General features: G+C 42.1%; 4 protein-coding genes across 4 annotated transcripts; 2 read left to right on the forward strand and 2 right to left on the reverse strand.

Annotated features, from left to right (window-relative positions):
* Positions 1-608: 608 nt before the first annotated feature.
* Positions 609-4,374, reverse strand: dnaaf6 (dynein axonemal assembly factor 6; the record flags this gene model as incomplete). Its single annotated transcript, XM_079530046.1, has 6 exons — positions 609-838; positions 1,702-1,787; positions 1,996-2,092; positions 2,858-2,966; positions 4,119-4,185; positions 4,288-4,374. The coding sequence occupies 6 exons, from the start codon at positions 4,372-4,374 to the stop codon at positions 709-711; spliced, it is 576 nt and encodes a 191-aa protein (XP_079386172.1). The 3' UTR covers positions 609-708.
* A 636-nt stretch (positions 4,375-5,010) lies between these two features.
* On the forward strand, positions 5,011-6,765 carry LOC306942985 (MICOS complex subunit Mic26-like). The gene has a single exon (XM_079529189.1). It carries the CDS (start codon positions 5,041-5,043, stop codon positions 5,650-5,652), a length of 612 nt encoding a protein of 203 aa, XP_079385315.1. The 5' UTR covers positions 5,011-5,040; the 3' UTR covers positions 5,653-6,765.
* LOC306942984 (eukaryotic translation initiation factor 3 subunit F-like) lies at positions 6,605-16,543 on the reverse strand. The gene is made up of 8 exons (XM_079529188.1): positions 16,385-16,543; positions 15,549-15,619; positions 15,227-15,306; positions 13,614-13,751; positions 11,783-11,874; positions 11,145-11,281; positions 7,607-7,720; positions 6,605-6,795 (listed from the first exon to the last, which is right to left on the reverse strand). Exons 1-8 carry the CDS (start codon positions 16,494-16,496, stop codon positions 6,718-6,720), a joined length of 822 nt encoding a protein of 273 aa, XP_079385314.1. The 5' UTR covers positions 16,497-16,543; the 3' UTR covers positions 6,605-6,717.
* LOC306943727 (nuclear factor 7, ovary-like) lies at positions 9,049-10,457 on the forward strand (the record flags this gene model as incomplete). Its single annotated transcript, XM_079530255.1, has 2 exons — positions 9,049-9,112; positions 9,223-10,457. Exon 2 carries the CDS (start codon positions 9,285-9,287, stop codon positions 10,455-10,457), a length of 1,173 nt encoding a protein of 390 aa, XP_079386381.1. The 5' UTR covers positions 9,049-9,112; positions 9,223-9,284.
* Positions 16,544-18,135: the final 1,592 nt, after the last annotated feature.

Raw genomic sequence — 18,135 nt, forward strand, 5'->3', positions numbered from 1 at the left:
GATTACTCGTACACATTTTATAAATTTGTAGCAATTCCTGGGTTTTTTTACCTATAACTGCATCGATCTTTATACAACTTATGTATGCACATTCCTTAGAGGCCATGGAAAAACATTTTCCCTGCATCCCTCCACATCTGTTGGTTATAGCGCCACCATGAGGCAGATTTCTGCAAAACACATTGTTTATGTTTAAGTTTTCAGGAGTGGCCCGTTTTGTACAAAATGCTGCACATGTCCTGCTCATCCAGAATTCTATCCTCAGAGATGCTATGAGTGATCTGGCTCTGCATTTCCTCAACAAAATGAAGAAAATTGTTGCAAAAAACATGTTTATATTATTTTCCCTGTTTCTCTCTCTAAAAATCAGACCGTCTGAAGCGAGTGGTGCAACATTACCCCCTATTGGTACTCTAAACATAGTAACATAGTAACACAGTCACATAGTCCCATAGGGACAAAGCTGTTCCTTGGAGTGCACTCAAAAAAAGGAATTAATTCTAAAAAGAAGGGACAAAAGGGCACCCGCTGGCCTAGCGGTCCAGGTGCATGCCACATATAGGCTCTGGCCTGACAGCATGTTGTGTGTTCGAGTCTTGCTCATGACGACCTTTGCTGCATGTCTCTTGCCGTCTCTCTCTCCCTCTTTCCTGTCAATATTCACTTGTATCTATCAATAAAGGCAGAAAAGCCAAATATATTTCTATCTTATTGCAAATTGATAGAATCCATGGGACGATTCATTAACAGAGTGACTTCCAATTGCCCTTTTCCACTGTAGAACTGGGCCTTTCCCTTTTGGCTGTGGACTGGATGGGGAAGATGGAGACCTAGTTTACTGAGGAGGAGGAGGAGGAGGAGGAGGAAGAAGGGAGGATATGAGCAATGAAGAAATGAGACAAGAAGAGTGGAGGGGAGGGAATGTGGGATGCGATCAGAGACGAGAGGACAGGTGTGAGAAGTAAGGAGATGGGAGAAGGGAAGTGGACAGATGATGAAAGAGAGTAGGAGAGACAGAGAGAGAGAGAGACACAGAGGAGGAGAGAAAGAGAGAGATTATATCAAATACCTCATAAACGAGGAATCAAAACCCAGATCACGATCATCTCACATGAAAGAAGCTGGAAATGTCTTTTCCAGAGAGAATTGGCTCTTTTAAGTTTAGATTGAGTTGCAGTCAGCCAAGGAGAAAAACAAAGGAGTAGTTGCTTAATAACCACTTTCACCTATTTTGGGAATGTCATTCATTATATCTCAAAATCTTTTGAAAATAGCGGATTGGCTATTTTCGAATAGGTTAAGCATAAAATAGGGCTCAAGTGGTTTTAAAGAGAACCACAGCAGTGGTCCTTTAAAACCAGTTGATATTCCTGTTGTTGACTATTCCAAAGCAGACTGTGGTTTCTTTGATTTTTGAGACGTGAAAATCCTTGAGATAGGTACTCCAACACAATGAAAATTCTGTTGACTTTGTTATTTGTCAATTTTGAGTTATTGTTACCATTAAATGTATTGATTTGAAATGTCTAGCAGAGCCAAAACTAGTCCCTGGAGAACAGGCATTGAAACAATTATTCAGATATAAAATATAAATAAATGCAAATTCTAAATATAACCTGTTTATGTATGATTTATATATGACTGGAGCTGTGAATAGACAATGACAGGTATTGCCACTAGGTCCTTTAATGTCTCTCTTACTATTTCGGAGTCCGCAGATCAAGGAATGTTTCTTTTACATCCAGGACTACGTCTGCTGCTTTGGTGTCTGGAAGTTGGACTCTCACCTGAGATTGCAGAAAAAGGTAACATCACAATATTGTACACATTGCTTTCAATACTGCATAATTGTTGTCGTTATACCAGATCACCAGCTGGACCACAATTAAAACAAGCACCCCCCCACCATAGTTTTTATTGTACTGCTGTACTGCTTCAAACTGTAATAAAATACTCTATCAATCAATCAATGAAAACCAGAACATATTCCCATACCAGCATGGCTTCACAGCACATGGATGACGGATCCTTCCTGCTCATCCCCAAAAACAGATCCTCTGTACCCACGCTTTGCTTCAAGATGATCTCATAACTACACACACACACACACACACACACACACACACACACAATCAGTATTCATCTAATTGTGAAGCCTGATTTATGCTTCTTTGTCACACAACCATACGCATGTCTTGTGCTGAAAATAGCCGATCTACAGTCTGCGACATGATGTGAGCTTGTATTTCGGCTATTTTTGGCACGCAGCACCATCGTATGCCAGAGCATAAATGAAGTGTGACGCTGTGGCATCTCCTCAGAGAGAAAAATACAACAAGAGCCAGGAAGCAATTACAAGGAAGTAAGCAGAGGTGAGTCAGTGTCACTGGAGGTCAGGCCAGTTTGCTGGAATTGGAAATTGATGAAAGATGGTGAAAACACATACTTGCACACCAAGGTACATTTTCGACATGTTTCGACGTGCTTTGACACAGGTTAATTTAAAACAGAATTTACTGAGCAGCGGAAACGGTTTCCTTATAAGTATACTTGTATTGCATAAGTGTTTTAAAAGCTTTAAAAGTCTTAATTTCAGAGGTCCCAGTTTGAGCCCATGTACCCCAATTCGATTCAATAAAGATAGCCAGATAAAGCTAATTGTATCAAACTGAAAACTGAAATGTTACACACTGAAAATAGCAGATCTATAAACTCACATGCCGCACACTGTGGGCTGAGATCAGCTATTTTCAGTGCAATACATGGAACACAAACTAGTACTGGTCAGTGCCCTACTGTCTGACTCATGACAATGTTGTTGCCTTTTCTTTTCATCCTAGATGTTGTGTTGTCTTACTCAGGCTGGGGTCGTGGGTCAGTCAGGTCTTCATAGTGGGAGGCCTCCGCCACCTCCTCCTCACACCAGATGTCTTTAGTGTTCCTCTTTGTGTACGCTGTTGTTGTCACTAGTTGAACGTGAATCACAATAGAAATTAATTACACATGCAGTCACGCATGCATGCACAAGTGCACATACTGCTGTACCACATGGCAACCTAAGTGTGTGTGCATACTTGAGCCATGTGTTTCAGCACGTTTGTTTTGGAATTTTCACCACCCTCTGGTGGACAAATTTGCAAACAGCGTGATATAATCAGGTACATACATAATAATACTGACTTAATAGTATAACATTATGGCCCTGGCTGCTGCTTATCAGTGGGGTGTGTAACACCTATGGGCATGCTGACTTTACCATATGTCTGGGTCGAGTGGTCAGAATTAAGGTTTATTTTCAGGAGAAACTATACAATTCAGAAGCACAGCAGGCGAACGTGTAAAAATTCAGGAGTCACAAATCTCCTGCTAAATTCTGTGTGCCGTCAAAGCAATCAGGATTGAAGAATAAGGGACAGCCCCTGTTTTTCAAAGGGGTTTCTGGTACAAGAACACTAATGGTAAAATTAATATAAAGTATTAACCTTATTGCCCAAAATTGTAGCTTGTAGCTTGAGTAGTTAAACTACGATAAAATAACAAAAAAAGGCTGTCGAATACACTACAAGCATGCAATCTTGAAGCTACAGCATTATCAGTGTTGGGGAGTTTGATGTTTTTAGCTTCACACAAATAAAACAAACAAATAAATGGTAAATGGCAAATGGTGCATTTATATAGCGCCTTTATCCAAGGAGCTGTACATAGTGCATTACATTCACACACACATTCGTACACCGATTGCGGCGGACGCCATGCAAGGTACCAACCAGCACATCGGGAGCAATTTGGGGTTCAGTGTCTTGCCCAAGGACACTTCGACATGTAGACAGGAGGAGCCGGGATTCGAACCGCCGACCCATGGATCATTGGACGACCTGCTCTACCTCCTGAGCCACAATAAGAAGTAGACATATAAGCCTACAAATCTTATATAGATCTTATATAATTCATTGTAATGCAAGTGTAGGCCTATACAGAATCCATACTGAATGAATATTGCACATATTTTACAAGATATTGTATAGGCCTAAGTGTATTTAAATAGCTACAGGGGGAAGCAATGGAAGAAGGCTATCCAGTCTTATAAGTGTGTAGTCACTGTCTGTAGTATACGTTACCCTCTTTGCCGGCTTTAGCTGCAGGTCCTATGTGTCCAGGTCCCAATTGTGCAGAAGGGCCCACTTTCTGTTTAATTACAGTACATGGACAAATAAAATAGAGTAGGATATTATATACATTAGATCTTTACTACTTATACAGTAGCTTACTAAATTCGTAGTATCTTACTTTATCTTCTTCATCGTCGTCCTCTTGAGATAGCAAGGCAGAGAGTGCCTGAAGGCTTTGTAGTGATGACACCCCAAGTCCTTCCATTTTGTATTGACTTTTGCAAAACAAAACTACCGTAGGCTATATCTATATCACCAAGAACAGTACTGTTATAACTGCTGCATTAATAAGTAGATCAATGCAAAACGCTGACAAGTTACTTCAAGTTTGCTTGATATCAAACTTCAACGTGTCCGACAGCAGATGAGTTGATTGATTCCCAAAAAGCTTCTTGTTGTTACCTGCTGTTTCCCAGGCGACGATCAGGGTTTCTTTCTAGTTGCCATAGAAACGTGACGTCACGTGTATGTAGGGTACGTGTTTACCGGTATGTATTTATTTATTATTATTTAACAACGCATGTGAAGCATGCACTTCCACTATGGGTAGGATACTTGTTTGAACATTTTTGACTCCATTTAGAAACATAAAGGGGACACTTTACACTTATACATCCACCTAAAGGCAGAATTAGTAGTGTTCATTTACTTAGTTGCGTTAGTAGAAATGTTACTAAATACATAAATACCGTGAAATAGTCTAGAGCTAGTAGACAAATATTGATTTGAAAGTTGGCTGTATAAGGCACTGCCTGACTCTGACGACTCTGACTAACAGACTATAATAGTAAAGTGTAATATTTTTTGGGCATAGGAAGTGACCACCACACACAGATATCCCGGCCACCGTACTGTACACTACACAACGATCATGTTCAAGGTGACAGGTGTAAGCACCATGCCGGGGGCTCTGAGTCTAGTGTCAATAACCGTGTTTGCAGCTTCTGAAGAACAACCGACGAACACCGGCCTGAACAGGGACGACCTCTCTCTGTACATCACGCCCGAGCACGCAAAGCTCCGGCATGTAGAACCCCCCGAGGCCGGGCAGGTGGAGCGGGGCATCTCCACGCTGCGGCAGATGGTGGCGCCCTACTCGGCCTGGTGTCGCGCGTCCTACGGCGCGCTCAAGCCGAAGGTCGACAGCGTGCTGCGCTGCGGACACGAGGGGTACGTCTATCTTAAGGACCCGCCGGAGTCGTTCTACCCGCGGGCCGGAGTGATCGGCTTCCTCGGCGTCGTCGGGCTGCTTCTGGCGAGAGGGTCCAGGACGAAGCGCGTGATCTACCCGGCCACCCTGATGACCGTGGGCGCCTCCATGTACTACCCGGAGCGGGCCACGGAGATCGCCAAGTCGACTGGAGACTCGGTGTACGATGGGGCGCTGCGGGGGTACCTGTACGTCGAGCAGATGATCAAAGCCCCGCAAGGAGTGAGCAAGACCACCACCACCGCTGCTGTACCTGCAGCGGACAAACCTTGACGTGGTTGCTTCAATAGTGTTTTTTGTTTTGTTTTTTTACACATGGTAAAAAAATCCTATAAAATTAAAGCTGCAATCTGTCTGTAAGTTTCATCATGAAACTTTCATGACCTGATTTGAACCCTTGCTTGACAGTCTGCCAAACTTCTACCGTTCTGTAAAGAGGGCAGGCACAAGCAGTACCACCTGTCAACCAGTAGGTGTCCTACCCGACTTTTGTATTGACCTCCTGGTATTACTAACCTGACTCCACCAGATTGCCACCATACAAAAACGTTTATTTATTATAAGTTCTGGATTCTAGCTTTAATTAACAGAGGATTTTACTGTGACCAAAATCAAAACAGCAATACAAGATTGACAGCCTTGATTGATTGTAATGCCAGATTCATGCTGCTACTTGCCTAGACTTGCTGCACTAATTTGTAATTTTCTAATGTCCAGATTTTGCACTAAAGCTTTACATGTCTCTTAGCGAGGCATGGCTTGTTACAGGGTTTTTAAAACGTATTCAAATGTTTTTTTTGTTCCCAGTTTTTAATGCACATTTATTGAGACAAAGAAGTTCTCAATCTTGATCAATTTGTCTTGCACAATTGTTTCATGCATTGTTAATATTGTTGTCAGACATTAATGTAACTTGAGTTGTAGAATATTGCTACAACCTTTGAAATATAAAACAAACATTTGTATTAATTGTCATAACGTACTCTTGAATGTGATAAATAAAAGCTCTTTGCCCTAAAGGTCTGCCAGTGACCCAACAGTTGTGAACTTGAATTATTCAGGACCTTATGAATCACACCAGTCACTAACAAAGTCATACAAGATTATTAAAATGAACAACCAAAATCCAGCTCTAAACTCAATTGTCATCTTCTCCTGTTGAGAATAAAACCGTAGATTAGAACACAGCCAATGATAATAATGACCAAACAATGACTCCCAGAAATAACTGACCACACCTTTATTCTTCACCTGAACCAAAAAAAAGAAAAAAAAATAGTGTACAAAAATTAAATATTAACCACTAAAAAAAAAAGAATCCTTGTCTTCTTCTGGTGTTCAGAGCAGCACCAGCTTCTCATTCAGGGCTATTTGAGCTTGGGTGAGGTTGGACAGATAGGTCACCATCAACAGGTCCTGTGACAAGAGGAAACAAGGTGTTTACATTTCAAATATTTACCTGAAGCTCTGATCTAGAGCACTGGTTGCCAAATTATTTTGTGGGGTCCCCAGATGATTTGTTTAATGTGAAACGTTTCTCACTCAACAGTAAACAAGCAAACATACAGTATAAGTGTATACAAAGTTTCTGCACATTTGTAATTTACTTTTAAGACATTTTAATCAAAATGTCAAACATTGCGTATCAAAGATGATTATTTTGGGGTGTCGCAGCCTGAAAACCTTGGAAATCCATACAGCAGTGGTTGTCAAACTTGTTGTGCACAAGGCAAACCAAATGATAAGTAAAAATCTCAAGGGCACTCGTATTCATAGCACAAAAGAAATCTACAAGCTCTACAAATCTACAAGCTGCGATGCGGTGTGAGCTTGCAGTTCTGCTATTTTATTTAGAGTTTAGACAGGGAAAACATAGATTACGCTTCTCTTTTCCGTTTTTTTACATACAATTAAAAAGGTCTGCTATTTCTGAAATTTCTTAATCCAAAAAAAAGTAGGGATGCCCTATTTACCCATTTTATATATAAATTTAAAAAATAGCCAATGTACTAGCTCTCAACACATCACATTGCCACACGTTTTGAGCTTGTACATCGGCCATCTTTGAAAATGTTTAATTGGACATGCTGAACCAAAGGAACGGCAACTATCGTGACTGTTAGTTGGTTCCTTCATTTTCTTTATCTAAAGCGACTTTGGGTACTTTGAAAAGCGATATTACGATTATGAACACTGTTGTAATTCGTGGCTGTGGAGTGATACTCACGTTGATGTTGGAGTTGAGCATGGTCTCAAAGTCCTCGGCTGATATGGTGGGCACCTTATTGATCAGGTCCATTAGGAAACGCCCCACACTGTTGTCTGCCGTCACCTTGCCAGACTGGGGGAGACACAAACAATGACACAATGAACAATGACACGTACACATCTTTTAACAGAGTGAAGCCGTTAAAGGCATTAGGATGGGTGGTACCGAACATAAGGTCGCTATGTTCTTGGTGTACGTAGGGGGGAGCCTGAGGGGTCATTTAACAAAGTGATGTCACCATTATCAGGATATGGTGAATTATCCGATATAAGCTCAATACTTCTAAAACACAGGTCATGGCTCTAAACGTTACCGTCCCAAGGAGCTTGTGGGAAAGAAATATTTGAAATGGGAAGTGAAGAAATCTAATATTTGGGAATAAATGTGGCCAGGCATAGAGCCTTCAAAGTTGAGGCAGGCTAATTATTGTCCTAAAATCAGCTTTGCATAGATGGAATCTAATTCCCTTCCTAAGGCTGAACTCAAGAATAAGTGCAATTACGATGAACATTCTCCCCTGATTACTTTACAGTGGAGTGGACGTGGATGATAAACAATTCAGGGAATATGGATTTCTAGGTTCATATGGAAAGGGGGGGGAAAAAATAATAACATTTAGCACCTTACAACTGAGAAAAGACAAGCAGGCATGGCTCTTCCCCGTTTAAGAAATTAATTTACTACTAGAGGGTAGCACGGGTCCGCCCGGAACCGAATAGTAATACCCGAGAGCAGAGCACAAACATCATGCGCAGGGCAACGAAATAGTCAGCAACGTCCCCGTTTAAATATATAAACCCTTCAACTTTAAAAATAGGTTGCGTGCGTTGTAATTATTACATTCTAAAATCCAGTGTCTGTTCTACATTCACACAACAGTGATTTGGATGGAACGCAAAGCATCCCAATCTTGGTGGGTACACGTAGCCAAACTCTGAAACCCATCCGCACACGCATACACGCTATAATCAATATTGTTGACTCTTGTTCACCCATGACAATGGAACCAATATGAAGCCATTCACAAGTAACCTAATCAAGAATGAAACTACAATGATGATCATTGATTGCTAACTCAGTCAACATGTGCATAAGGTTGCAGCTAGAGGCGGGACCCCAAAAGGACTCACATTATACACACACAAGAATCCCTGGCTCATTCCATTACCTTTTCTCCCCACACCAGAGGGAGATCCGCTGACCCTGCACACACACACCTGCTGTAGGTCTGGGTAAATGCAGCCTGACTTTTGATTAACTAGTAGTCCCGTCTGAAACTAAAGTCTAGAGGGTAGTATTGACCACAGAGACATTCCTTCTAATAACTTGGAGCAGCCGTGCCTCTACATCTACTGCCCTCCAGAATCATCCAAAGACACAGGTCTGCATCTACAGCCCTCGCCAGAACAGACCGTTAATAGACTGACAGATCATTTGAACAAACCTGGGTACTGGGATACTGAGGTAAGAACAGGCAGATAAGTGCTAAAACTGTTACTATGGAATGCCACAACCATTAGTATAAACACTACTACTATTGATACTCATAATATTATTGTTGTTTTGTCTTCTAGTGTTCCTCTGGTGTAACAGCCTCAGAGAAGATTCCAGATCAGGTGTGTGACCAACAGACAAAATGTCCTCATCAGTGAGCTCCGAGGTCCTCTGCACCGAACACTGTGAGAAGCTCAAGCTCTTCTGTCTGGACGACCAACAGCTGGTGTGTCCTGTGTGTCACGATTCTGAGAAACACGCCGGACACAAGTTCTTACCCGTGGACGTTACAAACAGAAGGTACAAACAGATGGTCCAGGAATCACTGGAGCCTTTAAAAGAGAAACTGAAGGTCTTTGATAAAGTTAAAAAGGATTACGACATAACAGAAAATCACATGAAGGTTCAGGTCAGGAACACAGAAACGCAGATTAAGGAACAGTTTGAGAATCTTCGTCGGTTCCTACAGGAGGAAGAGGAGGCCAGGATCACCACTTTGCGGGAGGAAGAGGCTCAGAAGAGTCAGGAGATGAAGGAGAGGATTGAGGGTCTGAGCAGAGAAATGGAAACCCTCTCCAATGCAATCCAAGCTGCTGAGTCCCAGCTGAGAGCCGACGACCCCGTCTCATTCCTGCAGAATTACAAGACCACGATGGAGGGAGTCCAGCTCACCCTGCACGACCCACCGCCGCTCTCAGGAGCGCTGATTGACGAGGCCAAGCACCTGAAGAACCTGACCTTCAGAGTCTGGGACAAGATGAAGGACATTGTCTCTTACACTCCTGTCATCCTGGACCCCAACACTGCACATCCAGTGCTCATGCTGTCTGACGATCTGACCAGCGTGAGACGTGCAGAGGAACAGCAGCTTCCTGACAACCCAGAGAGGTTTGACTGGTACAACGTCCTCGGTTCCGAGGGCTTTAGCTGCGGGTCTCACAGCTGGGATGTTGAGGTTGGAGACAATGAAGACTGGCTAGTAGGCGTCTGTGAGGAGTCTTTCCAGAGGAAAGGAGACATATGGAGAGGACACTACTGGTTTATACGGTTCTATGAGGATCAATACAGAGCAGTCACCTCATCAGGGTGTACCGTTCTCTCAGTGGATTGGAAACCCTGGAAGATCAGAGTCCGGCTGGACTGGGGCAGACGACAGCTGTCCTTCTCTGATCCTGATTCGGAGACAAGCCTACCCCTACACACCTTCACACACACCTTCACTGAGACACTGTTTCCATACATTGGCAATTATAATTATTGTGGTCCGTCTCTGAAGATGTTACCATGGAAGATCTCTGTCACTACGACATTCTAAAACCACAGTTAGAACGTCTAGACTCCCATAAAAAGAAGTACTGAATATATTGATCTGGTATCGATTAGGAGATCTCCATAGTAATCAGAAGGGATTGGTTTGTGATTATTTATCATATATGTATGTATCATTCAGTTTTGAATTGCTTTGGTATAACAGACAGACACAGCTATGGTGGACAGATAAGTTAAACAGATTAAATGATTCCTGATAACATACTTTTATTTTGTAGTGTATAAACGATCTGTTTGAAATTCTATTAGTATAATGGTGACATGTTTGATATGATTACTGATAACATGTTTTATATATTTTAGTGTTCTATACTTTGTGCGACAGTGATGATGTATGTTGATGTGTATTTGATCTTATTAAAATGAGAGAAAACTGTCTGTTAGATCCTACAGTTTTCACTGACATGAAGGGAGGATTATTAATTAAACCAACATCATTTACAAGTCTATTTTATGAAGATTGATATGGCTCCCAGTCTATTGATCTGAAACCTATATAACAGACAGCAGAAAGCCTTGGTTGACCAATCAGAATTGAGCGCTCAAGCGTGTAATAAAGCCTGTTAATTGCATTAGTGTCACATAATGAAGGGAACGGACGCTCAACAGGAGTCCTCCGATAGTCCCTTATAGACATCCGTCCATCACTGTTCTAATTCTGTTGAACACTCACCAGCACGTCCTCGATGTACGCCAGCACGGTGGCCAACATGTCCTGTACCCTGGATGCAGAGCAGGCCACCTGGGACAGGTCAGAGGTCAGTCCCTTGCTGCGAGCGGGAGTCACCCGTGTCCTCTGGAGGAGATCCACTAATTTACATAAAACACACACAGATCAGCTGTTGGCAACAGACATACAATAAAAAGGCCATGCACAGTATGTCCATAAGACCCGGGAAGGGTTGTGTGTATTACATTGTGTAAGCATTATGAAGTGAGTTAAACTATACAGTACATTAACAGGTAAGTTCAACACCTGACAAGTCTCTGCTAGGGGTGTGAAGAGTTGGCAATTTTGTCAAAAATGTATATGCATACAGAAAGTATGCACTGCACACAAACACATTTCTTCACACCTGTAAACCTGTGATGTGATAATCAAGTTGATTCTGGCAGAGGCAAGAGACGATGGAGCATCAAAGAGCAGGATTAAATTACAGAATTATGAATTCCATAAAGATATGTATTTGAATGCATTATTAACTAGGTTAATAATAGAGATGGGTATCAGCGTATACTGTATGTTGTACGATATGAAAACGGATAAAGATGCTTTTAGTGTCAGTGATTGCTGTGGTGGATCCTCCTTACCGCCTATCCTCTCAGTGTCATAGTAGACGTACTTGACACTCAGGGGTGTGAACATCACGCCGACCGTCTTTGTGGGTACGCCCATCTGTGCACTGTGGGGGGTGGGGATAGCAAAGTGTCATTCAGGATCATAGTAATTGGTCAAATAAAAATAATAAAGCAGCAGTGATTCTCAACCTTTTTAATTCCAATGACCCCTAGTTTGCAGTGTTTCCCCTATATGCATTATTGCGTGGGGAGCCACCACAGTCATGACCAGCCACCACAGTATGGTTTTTAGTAGGCGGTCGCAAATAGGCGTAAAAAAAGGCAAATTACCGCAAAAGACCAAAAAATTAAAAATGACAGTGCACAGGTCCGATGTGAAAGCTCCCTACCACACTATCAGGTTCTGACTAGAGGAAACAATGGTTTGATATGCATTAGGCCCTAATGCATATCATACCAGTGTTTGGGGACGTATCAAATGGGGGTTTGTGGCCCTAATGATTAGGGCCACAAAACCCCATTTGATACGACCCCAAATCCTCAGTGTAAATGTACCTCAGAGCATGTGCAAATGGGACCAAATTGACCTGTAAAGGCCTCTACATAGTCCGTTTTGTTCCTTGCGTGGGGGAGTCAAACGGACGCAAGAAACGCAAGGACTATGCATGTCTAAAATAACCTTGCGTTTTTTGCGTCGTTTACGTCGGTCTATTATAATATTTAATGTGCAAGCATCTACTCGCCCACTAGATGGCAGCTGTGACACCCCCTGGCACCACATGCGGATGCGTCATAGCGATGCGTTATAAATATTATATATGTTTAGATTGTATAAACTGTACTGACGTGCCACTTTATTTTTTGTTATGAGTTGAGATAACTGTATACGAGTTTTACACTATATCATCATGAGTTTTACACTATATCATCAATCGAAGTAGGCTATATACCACTGCCGATCTACAAGCTCACACCACGACGAAGTTTTGCGTCTTTTGCTAGTGCTGTAATCAATTAATCATTGCGTTCACACAGGCAGATTACAGTCTACCATTCATTGTCAAAGGAAGCCGCTAGTGGATGATCAGAAGCAACGGAAAAAACCGTTTGTTGGTCGCGTCTGTAAACGGTCAAATTGTCACCAAATGGAAGCATATGATTAGGAGACACACACACTCTCTCTCCGCTCTAATTCCGCTGAGTTCTCGTCTGAAAAGCAGGGCTGGACTGGGTCAAAGGGCTAACATTTGGCCAAAAAACATATTAAAGCAATGGGGCGGCACATTATTTGGGTGGCCCATTGCCCACTGGACATAACGTCAATCCAGGCCTGATAATCACCGACGAGTTTGCAAAGCAGTGCTTCGAACGCTGATGTCATGTTGTCCTGTTTAACCTCCAATGTGATATATCCATGCCGATCGTGTTTATGTTTACAACTCAATGTGCCGGCGGAAGTGTTGTCCTCTTTCAAGAGCAGTTGAGCAGAGGAGGAAAAGCCTTCTTGCTCTCTGCTGCCTCCAGGTGGGCAGGGTGTCTTCGACGCAAGGTACGCAACGCAAGCAATTTGGTTGCGTTGGCTTGGGATCAGATCTCAACCCGACGGAGCGAGACGCAAGACGTAACCGACGCAACGCAAGGGAGGAATGTCTCTCACCCGTTATACACCTGCTTATGTATTCTTGCGTCGATTACGTTCGACTCTGTCAAGCACTTAAGGGTCCATTTGGTTCCATTTGTACACGGAGTTACAGACCTAATCGTTGAAAGGTCCAACTGTTAATGATTTAGCTGGGGAGCCCCTGGACACCTGGGGGTTCCCAGACAAGACGGATCAGCCCACCTGACGTAGGCCCGGATGTTCATCTTGCCGCTCTGCAGGGCTGAGTCCACAGTCAGGTGAATGGGGTTGGTGGCCTCACGGCTGTAGTATTCATGGATCAGCACTGAATGCTCCGTGATGTCAAAGCCTGTGGCATACCTGTTAATGAGAGTCACTTGACGATTAGGGCTGCAACTGTCAGTTATTTACTTAGAAATTATCCTATTGTGACTTCCCCCCCCCCCCCCCCCGATTCATCACGTAAGCATTGTTTTATACGTCGCCACACAACGGTGTCGTGTACAAAACAAACAGTTGGAATAGCAATGTATGCAATGTGATTGATGCGTCAATTCTGTGAATTATGCTTCTTGGCAATATGCCAGTTTATTTCCTTTTTAAATGGCATCAAACAAACAGGAAGGTAGGAGCGCACACCAGTAGTGGGGAGGTGCTGACCGCAGGCATGCACTTGATTTGTGGGATGAGCAGCACAGCTCAGGATGAGAGTTGTGCCCATTGAAATATTTGACAAATCTCTGCCAATGCAGCCTAAGGCTACGGTCAGAGCTGCACACTGTTTGCAGGTTGTGCTCAGCCACCTGTTTCATGCAGCTTGCGGAGCCTAAAAAACAGAGTAGCTTGCAGCAACTTCTGCCTTGATGTTGCCAGATGCCAGGACATCATTTCTCAAGCATTTATCTGCTTCAAATACGTTCTCTACTTATAGAGAATAGATGTTCTCTATCTGCCGCATAAAGAATGCATAAACCCAAGGTATTCACAATCACAACACACAGAAAGATGTGCAATGCCAACAAAACGCTCCGTTGCCATTGAAGAAAATGGCCACATAGGCAGACATAGTTAGGTGTGACCATAGCCTAACAGCTTATTCTGCTTATTCAGCGGGGGGCGTTCCTTACAAATGGGGCACCATTTAAAAATCACACCTGTGTGAAGTGAGGGGCACTCTTATCATCATACATCATCTCATTCTGGCCAATCACAATTTGTGTCCTCACTTTTCAGTCTCTTCACTTTTATCTTCAATATGTACTTTGCCAGCCAATCAAATCATCGGTATGGGGTGATCAGTCAATCACAAGCCAATGTTTGTGTACACAAAACCAGAAATCTGGGCATAGGAGGCTAGCGCCCCTCAAAAAGGGAAACAAACAGGTGTTCCAACAGTATAAAGGGTATTACAAAGAAGAACTGTTACAACTACAGAAACATAATCTTCTAAAGAAATATCATAACTTTTTGAGGGCCCCTCCTGTGCCCAGCTTTGTGTTTGTGTGTGTACCCCATAGCGATGATTTGATTGGCTGAGCACGGAATGTGAGGATAAAAAGTGAGGATGCCAAAAGTGATTCGCCGGAAAGTGATGATATATGATGATAAGAGCGCCCCTCAATTCACACAAGTGTGATTTTGGTTCCATGTTTATAAGGATTGATTGGATATGTGTTGAGTTGCAAATTTGGATTGGCGGTCAAAATCATTGCAACGATATTGGTCACCCCTGTAGGTCCAGAATTAATTTTACAACGATATAGTTATCGTTATTATATGGTGACAAGCAAGGATTTAACATAATCACTTCACTACTCCATCATGCATTCTCTCACCATCCAATGATGACCTCACTGGGAGATACCCTCTTGTGGAGGTCGTACATGTTCTTGGCAAACTCCATATCCACAGCAACCTGTTGTCAAGATAGAACGACATAGTTGACCCCAGGACATAAACATAAATATAAACATACTTGACATACAACAGCTAGAGTGCCCGCCTTAAGATTGAGCGGTTTCGTTACTTTACTTGGTTTATGCCACTACAACACACAATCAAGACACACATCTACAGCTGAGTGGAGCAATCGCCAACAAATAGGTCATATTACACAGCAATACAACCACCACAGTTTTTGTGCCATCAATAACAAACCTCATCTTCTGACTCGTTGTGGGGGACAGAGAAGCAGTTGGTCACCTCAACGGAGTGCTTGTCAACAGTTCCTGGGGAACAGAGATCATAATAACACATTAATGACACATTAAAAACACATCAGTATCTGACACACACACACCCGATTAGAAATATGCATAACACATTATAAATATCACACTATTAACATGATCATAATGCATCATTGATTATGACATATTGTAACATATATGATGACACATTATAGATCATAACATCATTATAACATATTAAACCTAGATATCACTATGGCACATTGAGCATTTCATTCTAACATCACAACAACACTATCATCATCATCATCATGAGCCAACAGAGGCGATGGTTAGCTTGCATCCATTCCAGTTGCAACTTGCAAGGCAACTCGGTGACTGAGCCGACACGACACTGGGATGCGGCTAAACTAAAACGTCAATGCTATTTAATCACATGAGGTTAACATGTTATCACATGAGGTTAACATGTTATCACATGAGGCCAACATGTATTCATACGGAATACATTGATGGCGATAAAGATTACTAATGTTTAATGGTTGAAACCAGGAGGCCAGCTGTTAGCTCTGTTCACCACTGCTCCAGATGAGCTTAGCTAATAATAGCTAGTGGACATGCGTTAGTTAGCCTGCTGCTAGCCCCAATACGTTCCCTCAGTCCCTGTACTGTAGCTCCGAGGTGGAGCTAACAGAAATAGCGTATTGGGGCTAGCCTGCTGCTAGCTATCGTTAGCTTGCAAAATGATTAACTTCTGAGTTCTGACAGCTTGGACGGCCGTTCTACTGTAAATATCTAGTTTACCCAACAAGGTGCCGATCACACGGCTCGCCCCTTCGTTTCTCCGCTCGTAGGAATCGCCGATTGAGGCGAGAACCACCGGGTGGATCTTCACCACTGGCCCGTACACCGACATCTTGGAAAGATAAGGAAGAACTGCTGCTTTCTACTGTTGCCACATTGTGAGAGAAATAAGCAACCAGGTCTATGAAAACAAGCCCACATTAGATCTGCTATTTTTAAAGAAAAATCTTGTTAATAATAATAATAATAATAATCATTATTATTATTGTTATTATTATTATTATTATTATTATTATTATTATTATAATAAATACAAATTTAATGTGGAATATTTTCAAATCACACACATTTTGTATGGGCATAATGGGGGTCTCTGGCACAAAATATTTTCAGGGGGGTCTGCGGAAATAGGGGTTCTTGACTGTCAAGACTTGACATCAACGTGAAAATGTTTGAGCACCACTGGGTTAAAGAACATTTAGGAAGAAAGCCCAAATAAGCAACTACACTGTGTATATTTGTACGTCTCTAAATGTTCTGATTAATTGAAAATGATGGACCCTAAGTGTAATGCTTTATGGTGTCGTCCACAGTTAACAGTTTTTGTATTGAGTTGTGCTTGAAATGTACCTATTCTGCATACTGTTAATAAATATTTCAATCAATCAATCAATCAATCAATCAATCAATCAATCACTTAGAGTTAATTGGAAAAGGCCCCAAAACAGCAACCCCCAACTACCAATATACAAGCCCAACCTCGCTTATAATAAACAGACCTGGCAACCCTGACTGCTTCTTTCTTTGGGGGTTATTTATTGGCGGTTGACAAACCAGCCTAGAGGTGCATTGGCGCCACCGACTGGACTGAAGGAGTCTACAACAAGAGATTATTATGAATAAAATAATCATATTTAAAAAAAAAAAATAGCGATAGGAAGGACACTGGAGAGCAGCACACATTATGGTAGCCTATATTAAACATTAGCATGGTGATCTAATATGTATTTTTCCTATGTTTCTCTCTATCAATTTCCACCTCCACTGCAATGATGGAAAAGATGGTGAGTTGAAGGAGGCGTTGTTCTACTACCACCCTGAGGTCGGAGGGGGAACAACAGCCTATATTACTTGGACACGAACAAAATTATGCTATTAATAGAATGGTGTTGTTGCCCACCCACCACATATGACATCTCCACAGGATATATAGGCCTATATATATATATATCAGACATGCTCTACTCACTAGTACTCAGAGTCAAAGGTGCTGCTTTTATCTTGGCCTCTACAGGTGCCTGGAACTAAAACCACTCCAAATTAATTTAACATCAAGGGGGGGGAAGGCATTCCTTTTCTGAACTACAATATCCCCCATAGTCAATTATCTTATTTTAAACGGCTGAAAATGGAGGGTAAAAAAAATCATGTCAGAATTAAAGATGCAATTGTTGAATAGCTATATATATTCTGATGCATTGCTCAGTATAACAGGAGTCTCCCTGTCTCCCCAGCTCTGTAAAAAGACTCAGGAGACACAAAAAATGAAGTTTGAACAGGCATTTGGAACTGAAACACTGTCAATTTGCAATTTGAAGGTAATAAATGAGGTCTCTCTTCTCATTGGATGAAATTGATATTAAACGCACCTGACATTTATTTTTTGTTTGCTGGAGAAAGCTGGAGAAATGTGGACACCGACACACCTTAGCTGTTAGGCCTACTGAACAAACACCCAACGATGATTAGTC

This window comes from Electrona antarctica, assembly GCF_951216825.1.
Source record: "Electrona antarctica genome assembly, chromosome: 19".
In the NCBI taxonomy this organism is placed as follows: Eukaryota; Metazoa; Chordata; class Actinopteri; order Myctophiformes; family Myctophidae; genus Electrona; species Electrona antarctica.

Bases quoted from the DNA above. Each gene is read 5' to 3' on its own strand.
- LOC306942985 (XM_079529189.1), top strand. From the start codon at position 5,041: ATGTTCAAGGTGACAGGTGTAAGCACCATGCCGGGGGCTCTGAGTCTA.
- LOC306942984 (XM_079529188.1), bottom strand. From the start codon at position 16,496: ATGTCGGTGTACGGGCCAGTGGTGAAGATCCACCCGGTGGTTCTCGCC. The intron at 13,752-15,226 runs GTGAGAGAATGC...TCTCATTAACAG, and splicing joins AGTGAGGTCATCATTGGATG to GTATGCCACAGGCTTTGACA. The intron at 7,721-11,144 runs GTGAGTGTTCAA...TGTCTCCCCCAG, and splicing joins CGTACATCGAGGACGTGCTG to TCTGGCAAGGTGACGGCAGA.